The 18791-nt window shown below is 36.5% G+C and overlaps 2 protein-coding genes across 3 annotated transcripts in view; one reads left to right on the top strand and one right to left on the bottom strand.

Annotated features, from left to right (window-relative positions):
- The window catches only part of LOC103480628 (up-regulator of cell proliferation-like), a 16571-nt gene extending 11603 nt beyond the window's left edge, over positions 1-4968 (bottom strand). Inside the window, exons 1-4 of the mRNA XM_017310325.1 lie at positions 4891-4968; positions 3203-3279; positions 3014-3128; positions 62-1687 (exon numbers count right to left, since the gene is read on the bottom strand). Coding sequence (XP_017165814.1) covers positions 62-1687; positions 3014-3128; positions 3203-3223 — 1762 coding nt within the window. The 5' untranslated portion in view covers positions 3224-3279; positions 4891-4968. The remainder of the gene's footprint in view (positions 1-61; positions 1688-3013; positions 3129-3202; positions 3280-4890) is intronic.
- Positions 4969-7449: 2481 nt separating this feature from the next.
- On the top strand, positions 7450-17850 carry LOC103480574 (zona pellucida sperm-binding protein 3). 2 transcript variants are annotated; one of them, XM_008435573.2, is made up of 6 exons: positions 7450-7842; positions 10036-10145; positions 10217-10308; positions 10438-10535; positions 10635-10762; positions 17679-17850. In XM_008435573.2, the coding sequence occupies exons 2-6, from the start codon at positions 10113-10115 to the stop codon at positions 17823-17825; spliced, it is 498 nt and encodes a 165-aa protein (XP_008433795.2). In that variant the 5' UTR covers positions 7450-7842; positions 10036-10112; the 3' UTR covers positions 17826-17850. The 2 variants fall into 2 exon arrangements, with proteins under 2 accessions (XP_008433795.2, XP_017166034.1); XM_017310545.1 differs by lacking the exon at positions 10217-10308 and having other exon boundaries at positions 7451-7842.
- Positions 17851-18791: the final 941 nt, after the last annotated feature.

Here is an 18791-nt window from a genome sequence, read left to right as displayed (position 1 = left end):
TGCAGTTGTTGACGAGATAGATCTGTTTCTGGAAGGTAAAGAGAAGCTTCGTAGATCTGACCCATTTCACGGAAGAAGTGCTCAATTCCCAGTGAGCTGCTGGAAAGTTGTTGGTCAATTTCTTTGATCTCCTGTTTGTTTTTAGACTCCCTGCATTTCTTTTTGTACATTTCCCTCAGGTTAGACAGTTTTAGGCGAGAATCGTTATCAAGGTTTATTCTCATCCATTTCAGGAAGTAGCACCTTTCTGTTTCTTTGTTTAATAGCGAAGTGATGAAACAAATCATTGCTCTGGACATCCAATAAACACTCTGCTGTTGCCTCAGCTGTTTTCTTTTTTTCTGAAGTTTGCATTTGTAATTTTCTATGTCTTCCGAACCAACTTTTCGAAGACGAAATTCTTCCTTTTCCAAATAAGTAAATTTCTTCCACAACCGACCTTGTAAAGGAAGTTGATCGTCTTTGTATTTCAGTATGTCTTTAATCTCTGCAGTGATTTCATCTGCTTTCTTCTTTCCATCCTGACACTCTGGAGAATCTTCATCTACTAAAATTCCCAGTTCATGTGCAACATCAGCCATCTGTTCTATAGATATTTTCTTCTTTGAGTTATTAACTATATTGCTAACCCTTTTTCTCAGTAGTTTCACAAAATCTGCACCATTTATCTGTTTTGTCTTTATTAGAATGTTGTTTTTAGTCAAGGCCAGACTGGTTACCAATTTTTTAACAGAATCACCTCTAAAGTTTTTGCTCTGCTGGTTTCCCACCAAGAAGATCTGAGCTTTGTGGTTTTTGTTCATCAGCAGTTTGCACTCAGAGTCCAGCTGATCAAAGAAAACAAAAACTGCAGCAGATGTCTGACACAAAAAGGAGAATTGAGTTTCAAATGAAGCAATGTCTCCACGAAGGTTAGCTATAGCAACTGGTTCACTGAAGATGTCCATGTTTTTGTTTCCACAGGGAAGGTACCAGGTCATTTCAGTCAGTCCATTGGATATTCTTCTCTGAAYGTCTCCACACTCCATGTCATGGTGAACAAAGGTGTCATGGTATTGCTSAGAGTTRCWYAKAAGTTTATTGAGGATCTCTGATTTGGACAGAGAGCACTCACCCAGTCTCACAAATGAGATCATTGGAAGTTCAGAAAGAACTATTCTTTCTTCTATGAARCCTTTTGATTCTGAAAGWTCTGGARGTCTGTACTTCTTAACAATGTCTCTCATGGCCCACAGCATGAGGGTGCACTGCTGTGTATCACAGTTAGGAAGCAGCAGAGGAACAGAGAACTGACACATGGACATTTTTAGAGCCAGTTCTTGCTGAACAAAACCATCAGAACACAAAAACAGAGCAGTGATTAAATCAAGAGGGTTAAACGTTTCAACCTTATTTGGGCTCTCAAACAGATAATCAAAATTGCTCTCTGTACCATCTGATGCATCATTACAGTTTGACTCAGACAGAGGATCCTTTGAGTCAAATGATACACCACACCTCCCATTTCTAGCAGTCACATTAACCATCATTAATTTCTTGAGAAAATGCAATGGGACATTTGATTTACATTCACCAGGGTCATCAGTAATTGTCTTCTCATCAAGCCCAAGTATGTTGCTAAGTGATAGCTTCTGTCTGTGGTACTGCTCCAAACCCAGCTCCTCCAAAAGGCTTTCAACTTTGGTCTCTGTGGATCAAGAAGATACATGGGTTTTTAATGTGTATTTTATGTTAAGTCCAGTCAGTTTTAGCAATAAAACATAACACAATAAACAAACGCAAGAAGAAACATTCCATTTCAGTGGCAGAATGAAGAGAAGGAGAAAAAAAAATCTCTAACTCAGCCAAGGGTTCTTCAGTGTTCCAGTTATTAATTTAATGCAGCACTAAAAAAATGTATTTTTTTAGCCTTGATTTAAAGGAAGTTATTGTTTTATTATTTTCACAGTTTTCTTAATGTTTGTTCCAGATTAGAGAAGCATAGAAGCTTCTTCATGTTTGGTTCTGATTCTTCAGAGTATGGAAGGTTGATGTAACAGCAAATCTTTAATGTGTTGGGGTGCCAAGACATTCAGTGATTTTTAAACTAATAACAGTATTTTAAAGTCTATTCCCTGAGCTACAGGGAGCCAGTGTAGAAACTTTAAAAATGGGGTGATGCGCTCTACCTTCCTGGTTTTAGTCAGAATACAAGCAGCGTTTGATTTTTTTTCAAGGTAGACCCATGAAGACACTATTGCACTAATCAGTTATGGTTGAGTTTTCTAGATCTTGCCTCAGAGAATTGTTAGAAGTCCTTAGAGAGTAGTCAGCATGTCATAGCTTTAAATCCAGGCTCAGTTATAAAACAAAATCCAAAGCTTTAAATATCTTTTTTAAAGGTTTTGTGAACTATTGGCCCTCAGTGGACAGTTGTCAGACAGGAAAGCGAGTTGTGAGAGAAAGGAGGACATGCGGCAAAGGTCCTCGGGCCAGGACATGAACCTGTGATGACCACGTCGAGGACTAAGGTGTCTATACATGGGTCACGTTTTATCCCTGCACCACCACCATAACTCAGCCAAGGGTTTATCAGTGTTCCAGTTATTATTAATAAAATGCAGCACTTTAAATATCTTTAAAGTGCACTTTAAATATCTTTAAAGTGCTGCATCTGCAGTTTGTCACGGCCATGCAACTTAATTTCACAGTCTGAGCAAGAAAGCATTGATAAGCGAAATGGCCCAAAGATCCACAATAACTCTAGTGGAGCTGTCTAGCTAGACTTTAGACCTGATTTCAATTGAGAATATGAGATGTCTTGTTTAAATTGAGGTTTGCAGATGCTCTACATCCAAGGAGATAAAGAAAACAGACCTTAAATCATTATGCAAAGAAGCGTGAGCAAACACATCCATCTCTATATAAGCAATGCCCCAAAAGTTGACTCAGAGAAAATGTGGCACAAACAACAGAAGTGAAGATAACAATAATTTTTCTCTTACTTTGTCATTTTCAACTTTAATTTACTAACCTTTATCATATGCACCAGCCTTTTGATCGTCAGCATCATAGTCAGCACATGCTGATGCAGTGTCCTCTTCTCCCTTGAGATACTGGTTCTCAGTTGAATCGTCAGGGTTGAGTTCCTTACGATAAAAAGAGAAAATGTCACATATAGATGGATGGATAGTTGCATTTGTATTATATTTTGGATATTTACTGCGTGACTGGGCACGTCCATTGTGGAACCAAAGTCTCTAAAGCCACTGTTGTGCTGATGATTTATGCAGCTTCTCTCTGAATAAAAAACAGAAAAAAAAAACATTGTTTTCCATCAGTAACCTCTTGACTCTCACCTGCAGATGAACATTTTTCCTCCCACTGCCAGTTGCCTGAAATCACAAAAAGCTTTGAAAGACTTGGACAAAAAAAAATAGAATGAATCTGTTTAGATAAATGAAAGAGCAGCAGGAGCAAATCTTGGACAAGCCTGGTCAGATTCATCTCCATTAGCAGATCCTGCATGACTGTTTCCCATTTTTCACAACCTCTTCAGTTGTAATACAAGCCGTACTTTACTCAAGTGATTTGACTGACAGACTGCCTTGCTTGACTGGTCCATTGTTTACAACACAACAATCTCCAAACAATAACAACGCTACTATTAAAATTCATGTGTGGATATTGGTGTATGTCTTTTGACTGACTTACCTAGATCCATCAGGTTGCACGTTTAAAAAAAAGAAAAAATCTAAGTGCCACATAGATTTGTATGTACAGCTAAACAATCAGCTGACCTGAAGTTTTATCATTATGTTTGGGCCACTAATGAATTTCTATAGGACAAAATGAAGTATCTGGGTTTATTGAGTCCATCAAAACCACAACCTTAAGGTTCTCCTTTGATGAGTGTCACTTCAGACATCATTGCACAGTTCACTACAGCTCCAAAACACTTTCAGATTCCTGTCCACATTCTGTCCCACGATAGTGAGGAAAGATTAATGGAGCCGCTCCAATCTTAGGTAAAACAGAATGAGACATTACCGGTTAAAGTGACACTTGACAATTGAGAAGTAATTATGCAGTTGTCTAAACATCAAGTCGTCTAAAAATATACCAGGAGCATATTTCTAAGTCATGTTTATCTTCATTCCAGAAATGACAAACTGCAGAATGTCCTTAACTCATCAATATGCAGTCCATAAAAATATAAAAGCACTAAAAATATAGGGATTTGTGCCATGACAACTCAAATCTTGAACTGAGCAGCATAGGCCACACTTTTGGATATTTACAGTACCTTTGCAAAAACAACAACTTTCAATACCAGATATGGTGAGATGGCAATTATAGGAAAAAAAAACTTAACTGTACCCTGTGGTACTGACAGCATATATTGCCAATTGAGCTCTGTGATGAAGATGAATAACTTTCTACTTCGCTCGCTGTGTATTTTAATCAGAAAGAGAATTTAAATAGTAAAAAGTACATTTTTTTCAATAACTTACCACAAAACAACCAGCTTATTGCAAAGCATAACTTCCATTGCTTGAAGAGAACTTGTAACTGACCATCTTGAGGCCCTTTCATTAAGATTACCAGATTTTTTTTTTTATATTTCATCAGCAGCTTATTTGAAATGAATTTTAAATAGATCATTGAAGTATCACTGGCATACTTTAACAGTAAGACAATAAGAACATGTTAATATCAGTTTTCAAGGCTACAACACGATCTATCGTATCTATCGTCTATTTCAAAGCCTGTGATGACAATTTGTGAACAGTTGGCGATGAGCAAAGATAATATCAATGCCTTGTAAATATGAGCAGCTGAGTACTTTTATAATCCACCCTCATTTTGTTCTTTAAAATAATCAACAAAACAGTATTAAAAAAAACTTACCATTTCAGGAGATGTCCCCGAGTACTGTCTTTCATAAACAAAATGTTTTTCTTCATCTGCTCTCCTATTTGCCTCCTCCTTTATAGTGCTGCAGTGCTGCTTGGCGGACTCTCTTGTATAACTTGCTGAAAGCTAGTTTCACTTTTGGATACATTCCTTTTCTCCTCCCATTAATTACTGGAAGCCACGGGATTCACATGACACGAGCAAACATTCCAGTTCTGTTGCTTTTTGTTTCAAAAATATTTTTTTATTTAAAATCCCTTTTTGATTAAGTGTAAGCAATAATCATCCAAGTGCTTATTTTTCATGCAGTGAATGTTTATTACATTACATAATTACATTACATGATTTCCACTTTTTGAACTGGATTACTAAAATGGATATTGTTGAAAAAGCGAGATAATTGCTACTCGTTGTTATCTCGTCTCCCCAGGTCCGTTAACGCCGTGTGTAAAAGTGAAACCACAAAGACAACAGTCACACTGTTCAACTTCACAATCAAACTGAATTTTATTCAAACAATCAAGCACTTAAAATCACATCAACAGTTCAACACAATCATCAGAAACCAAAGCCACAAGGAAGAAATTCATTACCTTAGAAAAATACTTAGAAAAATATGAAGACGCACCTTTCTAGACCACTGTGTTAAGACAGTTCCACCCCAGAGATCTGACTAGCTGTTTTAGCTCCATTACTTTTATATCAAGGCATGTTGTTTTTTTTTTACTGTCTGATGTGTTTTGACGCACTATTTAACGGTGGTCTCAAATAGCCTGTAATGACGTAATTATGTTTTGCATGCCGGAGACCATGCAGGTGTTTACCAAGGCCAAGGGGTGAATTCATCGCTGTCTAAGCTATCCTCCCTGTGCACTTTCCCAGGGCACGAACAATAAATGTGTTCATTTCATACAGAAACATTTTATAAAACAGACATGAGCAGTTTCAATACCAAAACATCTGTTACACTCAATATTTTCTGATTAGTTTTCAGCTTCTTTGGTCATAATGAACTAATACATTTTCAGATGAATATATGACTTATACACTCTTAAGAATGTGACCTAATATAAAAAAAAATACCGATTAGACTAATTTTAATGAAATCTGGATCATAAGAAAAAATGTTCTACTAATTAAGTTATATATTGATTAAACTAAGAGTCTAAATCTAACCTAAATTGAGGTCTACTCAAAACAATCAGGATCAGTCTAATAGTTCAACATGCGCTAACACAGAAATCTCTTCACATACAATTCTTAACCTTTCTAACTGCAAGTTAGACGATACATTTTTTAGACAAAATCAAGTACTTCACATTACAGTTGTTTAACAATATTTAAACATTTCACTCTGAATTAATGTCGTTATGGTACTATCGGAACTAAATTAATAAAGAAAAAAATAGATATATTTCCTATCAAAATGACGAAGAACAGTACATTACTTCTACTACTTCATAAAAATCACAAGTTATTATTTCCATTTAAACAAATCAAACTGCCGGATGCCGAACGGAACATGTTGCTAACGGCTAACTGTCGTTAGGAACAGAGCTAAGTTAGCTAGCCAAACACTCTTCACACATCACATTAAACCAATAATTCGTTACACAAAACAAACTAAATACAAACAAACTCGCACATACAGGGCTAGCATTCATCCATATCATTCTCCTGAAAGATTGATCCTATTTCTTACCTTATAAGAGGGACAATTATAAGAGAAGGAATGACCGCAGATGAAACCGTGCGCCTTCACTTGCTCTTGTATTGGATGTAAAGAGCCCCTTAGTGGACTCTTGACTATGGCGCCAACGCACCGCTTTTTCAGACAAAGGACCCAACTACATTCCTTGGACACCCCAAATCAAACTAAATTAACGCATATAGTCAAACAATTGGATCTAATATTAACAAGGTCAAATGAGTATCATACCCTGCAACACAATCAGTGCAGTCATGACGTCCTGCAGCAAATATCTGTAACGAAACATGTATTTGTGTTTTGAAAGGGAGACTTGGACAAAGGAAGTTCTTATACAGTAGCTACATATAATTATGACTACTAAATAATACTGTTTATCATAGTGCTTAGTAATATAAATATATTAACGTTATGTTTGATGTCTAAGAAATACAGAGAACTACATACTTTCCTTAGAGTAAATTGAGAAATACAGCTAAATAAGTAAAACCACTTGTTTTATCATAACTTTTATTTTGGAAATACAAATACAGATAACAAATACAGTTTAACTGCTCTGCGACCCATTTAAGTTCATTTATAGAAAAAATTGTGTGAATCAAAAGCCTAATGAAGTTCTCGCCTCTATTTTTTGCTATTTATGTTGTGTGCAAACTGCCTGCAGTTAGAACAAAGACCACGTGGGGGCAGTGTAATGCAATTTCTACGCTTTTCAAATATGTCGACTGTAACTCTACACTTTAAATAAATCAAACCAGTTTAAAACAACTGATTAAAGCTGAAGCAAAACCTTGAACTCTCCTTTGGACTTAATGTCAGTCATGTAAATTATGTTTATGTAAATTTAAAGAAGTGAACTTTGAATGCGGGACGGATGTTTTTCACCAGGGTAAACACTCGCGTGCAATAACCCTGATTAATTTGCCAGGTGGCCCGTTTCCGTCACCGTGGTGACAAAGTTTTCTGTCGTTCTTTCTTTGTGCGGAGTTTCTTTAACTGATAAACGACCTTTACTCACCAGGAGAGAGGACGGACTTGATATACAGTGTGGAGAAACCAGAGTGAGAATAACAGTAAAGCGAAAGTTTTTCAAAGTGAGACAAGTTCCGTTTAAAGCTGAGTTTCTTCGACTTGGAGTGAACTCGGCGCAGAAAAGCTAATGTTGACCAGAGAGGAAGGTTTCTGAAAGTGAGATGGTTATTTCAGCCAGGCTGCAGGACTGTGGGACTGAGTCCAGGGTAAGAAAACTTACTGAGGCTGATTAAAAACCGATACTGACTCTGTGTTGGGAATAACTGAGAGTTGGATAAATATTTTAACTGAGACCATCAAGCATTTTGGAAACTTCTTACAGTTACTTTTCTTAGTTCCCAACCTGCTTTAAGCAGAGGGTTAGTACCCCCTCTATTGGACAGGCTAAGTAATTACACCGTCCTTAATTTTTGAGATCAGTAATTTTCTTCTATAAAAATGTGTACTATCGGAGGCTACTTATCCGCTTTTGAACAAATTGCAATGGTAATGCTAGTGTTTCCAAATTAGCTTTGTTATACATATCACTGCTGTGAGAAAATTAAAAGTATATTACTTGATTTATGAATCTCAACCTTATTAATGTACCTTATCACCAAAGATTAAATAAAATACCAGTGGAAATATGCTAAATACTGGTCAGCAATTATAGGGTTTTATTGTTATTGTTGGATTTAATTCCAACAATCATTCTCATAGCTTTAAGAAAAATAGGACACCTTTTCAACTTGTCATTAAAAAAAAACCTAAGTTACCTAAGCCATATTGACATTTCTTTAGGCACATTAAAGTAATAGTCATGCAGTGCAGGATTGTGACATGTTAAACTAAAGCAAAAAGGTGCAACATGAGCATTGTGGTTGTTTTTTGTTAGTGTCGAAAGGATAGGAAAATAAACTCATATCAGTTAGCAGCCATAATCAATTATCCAAATGATTTTAAATTACAACTGCTTCTCCAACTAAACACCTCATGAGTTACTTGAAGGCAGTAATATCAGATTTTGATATTTGCCCTAACTGTAATGATGACGCATCCATATTTATTTTGTCTATTCTCCATATGAAACATCAAGCTCAGTGTCTCAGGTTGATTCAAAGTTTCCCATATTGCAGATGATTTTCAAAGAGACAAAGGGCTTCAAGTCTAAAGATATTGATAACGATTAATATACCTTTTTCTCAAGTTCATGGTGAGTGGCTTGTTTACTCCAACAAGCTGTTGGTGTTTCCTGCTGTGCTTGTGACCGCTACAGGAAGTGTGATAGTTGGAGGGCAAACCATTGTAGTACCCATAGAATGCCGTTATAAAAGGTGAGATGGATGGCTTTATGTTCTTTATGTAGATTTTATTTATTGTTGATGGAAAAAAGTATTCTTCTTTTAGAAAACAGGAAGCAGAGAGTCTATGGAGAAGCAATAGTACCAACCTGGGTTCTACTATTAATGCTTTCGGCCTTCTACGTTTTTCCCTTTCCGTTATGACAAGTAGAGTTATTCTATTGAATTCAGACTCCATATGTTGTATATACACTCTGACACTGGTATCTATGACTGCTGCCTCTTCACAACCTGAACCTGCAGCTGAAATAAATCATCTTTGTTCTGAGAGAAAGCTCCACGTCTCATCGTAGTTCCTCAATTTACCAGCAGGGGGAAGCAGGGTTTTTGAAGGCCAGTGAAGAGGCGACACTGCATCCTATCCTCACTCTTTATAATGAGTCCTGTGTTGCACTGAAGCCAGACCTTCTCTCACGGCCGAGATACAAGTTTATCTCCAAGCATGGGTCAGTTTGCCCAAATCAAAGCAACATTACAATATAATGACTTAAAAACTCAGTGCTAAATTTAAATGACAATGGTTATTTCTACTCTATAAATGTTAAATGATGGTAATTTATGTAACATATTGCATTTGAATTTATTGTTTGTTGTGGTTTTCATTTTGTGATGAAAACTAACAAAAACAAGGGACGGGGGCTTAATCTTTATGTTCTAAACTTACTTCATAGAGTTTACCAATTGGTTAACTTTATAATTTAACCATATATTAATGTGGATGGATATTTAAATCCCATATGTGGACCCAATTATTTTTTATGATATTCTTCTGAAGTATAAACTTGTTTTTGGGTTTAATGTTCCATAAAATAAATTAAATCACTAAAAGTCCAAACTTTGAAATTCATTCTAATGAGGGTATTTGTACTATTTTCTAGAACTGTATAAACCAAATCAATTTTAACACCTTTGATGTAGGATAAAGTTACTGTGTAGCTGCTATCCATTACATGGTACTACAAAGAAAGCATTTTCCGACAAACAATTTATACATTTTAGATAAGGACTTGATCATTTTTGATCTATGCTGTTTCTCTAATGTGAGCTGCTCTGTTACAGATGCATGATGGATACTTTACTGCCAGACTTGATTCCTGCCTCAGGATCAAGCTATCAGACTTTGCTTTAGCTTCAAAATGTTTCATTTCAACCAAACATCTCCAGAGCAGGTAGATAAACATTTGCTGTTGGAATTATAATGTGAACATATATAGTAAACGTATGTTGTTGTTTTTTCTAGATGTTTATAAGCTGCCATCTTAGAGCCACTTTGAAACAAAAATCTCCACACCGTCATAATAAAGCCTGTTTCTTCCACAAACCCACATTCAGGTCACTGAACTGTACATTTATCATTTTTAGTTAGTCTAACTTTCTTATTCTTAAGTTCATCTTAAAATCTACCAGTGTGTATTTATTTTGTTGAAAGATGCTTTTGGAGATTTTTTTCCTGTTATTCAGATGGCGATCCATAGAGGGAGACATCGCTCTGTGTGAATGCTGCAACACTGACTGCTCAGGACTGACTGGAGTGAAGAACCACGGCCATCCAGAGACGGGTTAATGAACTCTTTATAAAATAATACACCAAAAACTTTCTGATTAATGTGTTAGAGCAGTTCCATTTCAACCAGGTGGTTCTGTTTATTTCTTGACAGATGAGACGTTTGAGGCCCACAGGACAGCTGGACGTCTTCATGTTGTGCATCAATCCAACTGGACCGGAGAGCTTTCAGGCTTTCAGTCAGTTGAAAAGACTCTACTCCAGGTCCAGAGTTTGGTTTTGGTAAGATTTTATCCTTTCTTCTGAAGACTTCAAGAGGACAGATTTTGTCTGTAGCTAAAAGACTAAATCAAGTCTCTACCAGTGGGATCTCTTTTCACCTCAAAGCCGGAGAAGCTATAACGTCTCACTAAGAGATGAGATGATAAACTGAACCTTAAACTAAAATTATCAACGTATGAACTATTGAATTACTCAGTATGGATTTTGAATAATCTTGTAAAATAAAATAATTAGTTCAATCAGGTTGAATAATTTATTCTTTCTGATTTTGTTCACTTATAAATAAATTTACCGTTTATGTGGTCGTTTCATTTTAACATAGTGGGAGATAATATTGATTAAATGTCCACTGAATAATCCAATTAACTACTTCAAGCCTTCTCTGAAAGTAGATGTTCATTGGCAAATTTAAAATGGACCGTTTCTATGGTAACAGTGTTCTCTGCTTTGAGATCATTAACAAGCTCTGGCTGTGTAGTTGTGGACTGATCACTTCCAAATCATAACCTACCTAAAATAATGACATAAGTTTTTTTTTTTTTTTTTTTTTTTTTTTTTTTTTTTTACCATAAGATGACTTGGGCCAAAAAAATTTTTCACTCTTGGCCGTTATCTTAGAAAAGTGATGAAATTATGTCATCTTCTCACTAACTTTTCTGGATCTGCCTTATCCTCACCTTGGTGTATTTTAAAAAACTCCTTGGTCTTTCTCATGGTTGTGGAAAAGTTGGAAATGATTCCCATAACAGCAGGAATATCTATAATACTTGACAAATTGCAGATAATCAAATACACGTTTCATTTAGTAACATGCAAAACACTTTCAAACTTGAGTTAATATATTTTTCTGGATTCATGATTCATTTTTTCCTCTTTCCACATTAAGAAAATTAATTTATTATAGGTTTACTATGTAAAACTATTGTTGAAACTCTGCAGATAAATTATAAATTCTTTGGTTAAACATTATTTTTACAATGATAAGCTTCACATTTTATGCTTTTGATCACAAAACCAACTTCATTCATACGTTTGTGAAGTTTCAACCAACTGGACAATGAAGTTAGTGGTGATGAACTGTTACTTGGTGCAAGACAGCATCAATAGACAGAGCAGCTAATTATATTAACTAATGAAAAGGTCATTAGTCACTCAGCCATGAAGAGCTGAAAACAGACCTTCAAGATATCCAATAAGACGGGAAATAAACTGCAATGGATACCAAAAAAGGTGCAGAGTTTACTAAAAAAAACTGGTTGTGTGGTGTGGGCTTTCGATCATCTTTGTTCAAACACATCAGAGACCAGATGGGAAATGTGATTGGCTTTATGTTGCATTACTTATGCTTTTCGTTACTAATATGCTTTAAGCAAGCAGTTCTACCAGTGTAGTTTAGAAGTAGTTTAAGAAATGGAAAGGCCTTCTTGTTTGCTTCTTCCATTTTTTCTACAAATTACAGAGGTGCAGTAAATCAGTATGGTTCTTGAATTTCTGTATGATGTTATAGTTCTGAGATTTTAGTCTCTTTCATGATTTCAGATCAATTACTAGCAGTTTCTCCTGGCAGTGATCAGGGTTTGGTCAACCACAGAATCTGATTAATCGTCGTTTATGTAAAATTAAACAAGAGGAACAACTACTTTTTAATTTATTCAAGTTTGTTTGAATTGTTTTCTGAAGTTACAAAATTACTTTTAGAGCACTTCATTCATCCGTCTGCTGAACAACTTTATAAAAATAACAAGAACGACCAGAGAAGAAAACTGAGAGAAAACAAAATGTTAACAATTTGACAGCAAACATTTCAAATGTTTGCACCTTGGCAGACCCAGCAGTGAAACTCTTGAAGTTTTCTGATGACTCTAGTTTTATTGGCTTGATCCACGTCAATAAAGATAAGTCTTCCTCCTTTACTGTGAACAATGCCAGACACAGGGAGTAAGTTTGAAGAGTTCGTGCAAAAAAAAAAAAAAAAGAAAGTTAGATTTTCCAAACCATGCAGGGAGTCTGATGAGGGCCCGCAAGTCATGGTTGCAACAGTGCAAAGATTATGAAGTGGAATCTACAAGTGACAAGGGGTTCACGAGATAACGGGCGTAAGGTTGGAGGGAGCAGGCAGGGAGAATACCACAGATAGCTGCATGGCAATGAGGGGGACGTCAGAACTGGAGGAAAGGCTGGGCTGCAAGGTTACTTGTGATTTGCAGATCAAATCAAATTTACATTAAGATAAAATATAAAGGTGTGATTTTATAGGTTTATTTGTTATGGAAAATGCGTGCTCATACACATTTAAAATATATTCTTGATACTTGATCAAGAATCTATGTTGCATGTAAATGCAACATGCAGAAATTGAAGGTCAGCCTATCACCTTATGTATGTAGTCTGACAAGCCATGATCAGCTATCTCCCTGGATGTCAACAAGTGAAGATAAAATGCCAAAAATTAGAGGTTTTTTGAAAATGTTCCCTTTCAACTCCATAATGTCATATCCTTTCTGGCTGGAACATCTGCAAAGATTAATATATATCAAACTTAGAAAAGTAAAAACCTGCAGACTGACTCTTTTAGTTACGACATCTCTGTCTCTTGGTTAATTATTTTAACGGGTTGAGTTAAATACAGGAGAATCTTGGAAGAAAAGCCTGTAAGAGACTGCCATCAAAAAATGCTGGGATGGATGTTCATGTTTCAGCAGGAAAATAACACTAAACATCTGCAATGGAGCGATTTAAATAAATAAACGACTCATTGAAAGTCTAAATCTGTCAAAAGAGCTGTTGAGACACTCCCTTCCCAAACTGGGGAAAAAAAGAAGGCAAAAAAATTGTCCTTCACCTGTAATTGCAGTGGAAGATGGTTCTAGAAAGTATTGAGTCAGGAGGGCTGAAGGTGATGTCACGAGACGTCAGACTTTTAGCGCCTCAAGCGGTTCTCAAAGATGCTTTACAACAAAATCAGTCATTTCTATTGATGCACACAGACGGAAGCGAAGCTCCCATTTTGCTCCATCGACCTTTAGACAAAGAACACAGGTCTACAGTTGCAACAAGATTTGTACATGCCTACAAAATGACAAATTATACATTTTTAACAATGTATATGCATTCAAATACACAAAAAAAGGCCTGATATTAATGCATCGTGGTATTGGATTGGTGTGGTGAGTGAATATTAACTTTAATAAATAAATTAATGTGGGTAGAGTCTTTAAGCTTTTTAGAATAAGCTTTCTAAGAACTTATTCTCTTACTGGATGTTTTATGTCGCCTTGTTTTTGTAGCCATGATCCGCTATCTTCCCGAAGCCGTTGTTTTGTCTTTTCTGGACTGTAGATGGAGATTATAAGATGCTTTTGCAAAAAAGTTTCCAACCACATTGTTTTATTGTTTACTGGCCACAAGAGCATGTATTCGAGATCCCCTACCTGCTCTGTGACGTCACAATTAATGATATAATTGTTGCCAGCGGGGACTCTCGCAATCAGAAACAATAACTTCTAACGTCTTCAGTAGCTTCTGTCTCGGCTCCTGCATCGGCTCCTCGTGGGTCCCCCTATTCTTTCATATCGGCTTCCTGTCTTGAGTCGCGCCAGAGGAGGAGATCTATCTGGCTGCAAGCCCAAAACCTGGATGAGACCAAAACACAAATGTATTTACTTTCACTGCCTCCAGTTTGATATATCTTCTCCTTGGAATATGATCTTTTCCCCAACTTTTGATCTTTAACTTCCAAAAAGCATGAGTACCTATCTCAGATTCCCGCTTCGTACATTGCTTTCAGAGGATCCCAGATTGAACAACCTTCCCTCATTCCCAACCAGGAGTCAGTGTGACTGGACACCCCTGCCCCCGCAGCCCCCACACCCCTCACCTCCCACCCTGAACCTCTGCTCTGGTCGTGAAGCATGGCTGAAAGCACGTACCTTGTCTCTCTCTCTCTCTCTGTCTCTCATGTTGGCTCAGACATAAGCAAACAGTCCTTTGAGCAAACACTGCAACAAAGCTGTCAACACTCTACTCATTTTCTCACAAGTGACAAAGCTGCCTTGGACTGATCAGACAGCTACAGATACTTTTAATAAAAACACACTTTTTTATATGCATTTAATTAATTTCTGTATCTGCTTCAGTGACGCCTTCAATATCTGTGTTGCACAGACACGTGCATCCGATCACCTATACGTCCCTATATGGATACGTTTGCTTGCTGGTTTTCCAAGTATTTCTGTGAGTGAAGTCGTGTGTTGATATGCAAACATTTACTTCTGCTACTATTGCTGCAAAGCTCTTAGGAAGACCCCCTGTCCTGTGGCACACTCTGGAGACTTCCAGGAAATTTCAATATATTTCCGTTTTTCTGGCTCCGCACTGACTGTCAGGGTCAAAGTGAGGTCACGTGATATAAATACTACTCTTTGATGTGTAGAATATAATTAAAGCGTAACTTTATTTTCTACATCGGCACTGACGTAAAGGGTATTTCTAATTTGGTACATGTTGATTAAAGGAAATATTAGAATAAAAAAAAAAAGAAATCTAATAGTAATGCAGAAAAGCAAATCTTTCTTCGATTTTGTAAAACTGTAGCATTGAGAAAATGTTATTTTGTTTCTTCTTATTGTAGATACTTTGGTTTAAATTACATGTCATGTTAATGTAGCTTTTATTAGCCTTGAAACAGAGCTCTCTCTCAATACATGTATAATAGTGTGCAAGGGTTGATCTATTTCTATTTATGTCACTTAAAAAAATTATAATTTGAAGATGGGGGGAAAAAGAGTTTTATTCATAACTTTTATGTTCTATGTTAAAACCGACTAATCAGGAAGACTTGTTTGCTCCCTCCACAATGACTGTGCACCATAAGAGATCATTACTAAAGATTTGATCTGAATCTATGCATGTTTATGGAAAATTGAAAGGAAGGAAAAATTGTGGAAGAAAATGGTGCACGATCAACAATGATAATTGGAGGTATAGGTTTTAACCGTTAGTAACAAACATCCTCACAAAAAAGTGTTTGGGGAATCCAAATCATCTATTCATGTAGTAAGTGAAAAAAGACAATTTTGTATAAATGCTGATATATTTGTCCAACCTCTGATCTACATGTAACCTCAAAGGCATCATCCTCTTCGAACTTAGCAATGGGTGATTACATGTTTGATTGTGCTGCAGCTGCAAAAAGTTGCACAAAAAGACTCTCCTCACACTTTGTTGTTTGCCTTTTATGTTTTCTTGTTGTATTTACCGCTTACTTCAGCTGGAGATTTTAAGTGCATGTAATTTCATGGCACTCATAGGTTAGGAGTAAAGATGGAGTTTTTAGCCATTCTATGTTTCTGTGTGGATGAAAATTTTTGTTGTAAATGTACAGTTCTTCCTCAAGTCCAGAGGACTCCAAAGCATTTCACGTTACATTCATTTACCTAGCATGGCTACTGCCTTCTGACACAACTTTGCTTGATTCTCATCTCCCTCCAGTGATCTGGCTGGGTTTTCTCCCATTCACTTTGATTCTGCTGGTAGATTTTTTTTTACAAGGCCAGTTAGCAAACAGGAGAAGTTGTGAATGATGACATTGAGTTTCTGTGCTGTTTCAGAGTTGTAGTCTGCCTGTAGTTGTAGCAGTGGAAGCAGAGGAAATGACCAAAAGCATTCAGTTCACAGTGGTCACACTTCCAAATATTGAATTAACATTAACAGCCATCTTGTTGGGATGATTGTCTACAGAGCAGGAAGTTGTAGGTGAGCTTCATAGAACTGGCACATTATGTAGATCAGGGGTGTCCAAAGTCGGTCCTCGAGGGCCGGCATCCTGCATGTTTTAGTTCGCTTCCTGGTTTAACGCACCTGGATCAAATGATGGCTCGTTAGAAAACCTAAGAGGAACATTGACAAGCTGAAAGGGTTGTTTATACCACCAGGGAGAGAACTAAAACATGCAGGATGCCGGCCCTCGAGGACCCACTTTGGACACCCCTGATGTAGATCATGGGTAAACAATAGCCATGGGGCAAAATTTAAAAGTTCACCAGAGTTCACACGCACAAGCATTTTTTTCTCAATTGCTACATTGTAGCCATAGCTGCCCTGCAACAACAGTCTGTCACTTGGCAGCACCAAGAAAGACAGGTAAAGTGCCTTACTCAAGGACACGACAATGGGGGACAAAGCTTGAACTGGCAACCCAGCGATTACAGGACAAACTTCTTCAAAAGGAGCTCTGACCAAGGACATTTGTTGTACAGTTTTATATCCACATTTATCTCAACATTAAATGCAAGATTTTAATTACAAATGATGTTTTTTGATCTGGTTGCACATTTTCTTAAACTGTTTTCAAATTTCCCCATTTAGCTTGGGGCTTGATCATATTGTTTTGTTGTTTTTTTGCTAATAGACTGAAGACAATTTAGTTTTCAGTTTAAAATTATAACTCCATTAAAATGTTATCCAAAACTACATGTTTTATGTTTTCTATCTATTCTTTATAATTAATCGCCTTGGAAGAGCTTCTGATTCATCAGTCGGTTACATTTTACACATTTGAAGTTTCCATTTATAATTGTTTGGTATCGTCTTGAAATTATCCCACCCACTTAGTTTATTTTACCATAAACAAGATCATAATTTACAAATTTATAATCTTGGTTGGTAATTAAAGGGAAAAAAACTTTAAATCAGAGGTGGCCTCATTTTCTGACCCCCTGGGTTTGTCTTTCCTTTCATTTTTCTCTGTCACAAGACCTTTAGAAAGTTTGGAAAGATGTTCGACCACCAGCAGATTCAAAGGACATTGCCGCCTGTTTTGATAATGCTGGTATAAACAGTGAGAACACAAAGAGCAACGCTTTTTACTTTGGTTATTTATCCGGTTATTTATCTGCGTCATCAATTTCTTCTACAGAACGAACCACCCACTATAAAATACTCACCAGTGCGGAGGCTGCGGTCTTTGATGAAGATGTTCTGTGTTGGGTCTCTGGCCCCCGGCTGCTTGGTGCCTGTCTTCCCCTACACTCTCTCTCTGGCCTACTTCCTGTTCAGCTACTGATGAAGAAAGTGCCAAAAGAATAAGAATATAAAGTAAACACATAACATGCATTCATAAATTATGGGCTTATTTATTTGTAGGCCTGATTACCCGAGTCTAGCAGTGGAGAAGGTTAGGTAATTCAACTTTTTTAAATTCATGAAACACCTTTTGGTCGACTCAGTTTGGTTTAAGCTTCTTGACATCTTCTCCCCATTTACCGTCAATCCTAGTAAGTTTTTATAGAAACTAGAGATACAAGATATATCTACATTAACAAAGTTAGACATTTTTTAAGAAATTGTGTCAGTGTGATAATAAAACTGGGCTTATATTAATAATCATTGCTTTTTTTCTTTTTGTTGCCTCTTGTAATTCAGGAGTGTAGAGGGTTTTGTCATGTGAGGGTGATGCACTGCAGGATTAAGGGCTATTTAACTGAAGCAACAGCAATTTCAGCTCTAATAACAAGCCAAACATGTCAGGTTATGTGTCATTATGGATTGTTTTAAGTATCAAAACATCATAAATAAAATCTGGTGTGCTCAGTGAAAACTAACTCTGTTTTCTGGCTAAGTTTTCAGCAGCTTAATGATCAAAATCAATTCAGAAATTGTTCACTGGACATAAAATCATCCTTCCATGATGATTTCAGTCATCAAACATAAATCTTTGAAGACCAGGGTTAAAATTTATTAAACAGCGCCACCCAGTAACTATGAAGGGTGCTGGATAGAAAGAAAATATGCAAATTATGAAACTACTGCAATAAATAAACTAGTGCTAGTGTCTTTCTGTTTTGATTTATAGATCACAAATAATGAGTTATTGATCCACACGAATATTCATTTTAATAATTTGATTTAAAAAAAGTTGCCTCAGGTGGTAATTTGGCAATGAAGCAACTCTGCTGTAGTTTCTTGATAACTTTGTTTTCTTATCACCTAATAAAACGTTGTTTGCTGCAATAAACAAATGTTACTAAAT

Source organism: Poecilia reticulata, linkage group LG18 (assembly GCF_000633615.1).
Source record: "Poecilia reticulata strain Guanapo linkage group LG18, Guppy_female_1.0+MT, whole genome shotgun sequence".
NCBI classification, from domain to species: Eukaryota; Metazoa; Chordata; class Actinopteri; order Cyprinodontiformes; family Poeciliidae; genus Poecilia; species Poecilia reticulata.
This window is presented reverse-complemented; position numbering and strand designations above follow the sequence as displayed.

Excerpts from the sequence above, each read along its gene's own strand:
- LOC103480574 (XM_017310545.1), top strand. The coding sequence starts at position 7,798 with ATGGTTATTTCAGCCAGGCTGCAGGACTGTGGGACTGAGTCCAGG. Across the intron at positions 10,536-10,634 it reads CCACGGCCATCCAGAGACGG|ATGAGACGTTTGAGGCCCAC; the intron begins GTTAATGAACTC and ends ATTTCTTGACAG. Across the intron at positions 10,763-17,678 it reads AGGTCCAGAGTTTGGTTTTG|AACGAACCACCCACTATAAA; the intron begins GTAAGATTTTAT and ends TTTCTTCTACAG.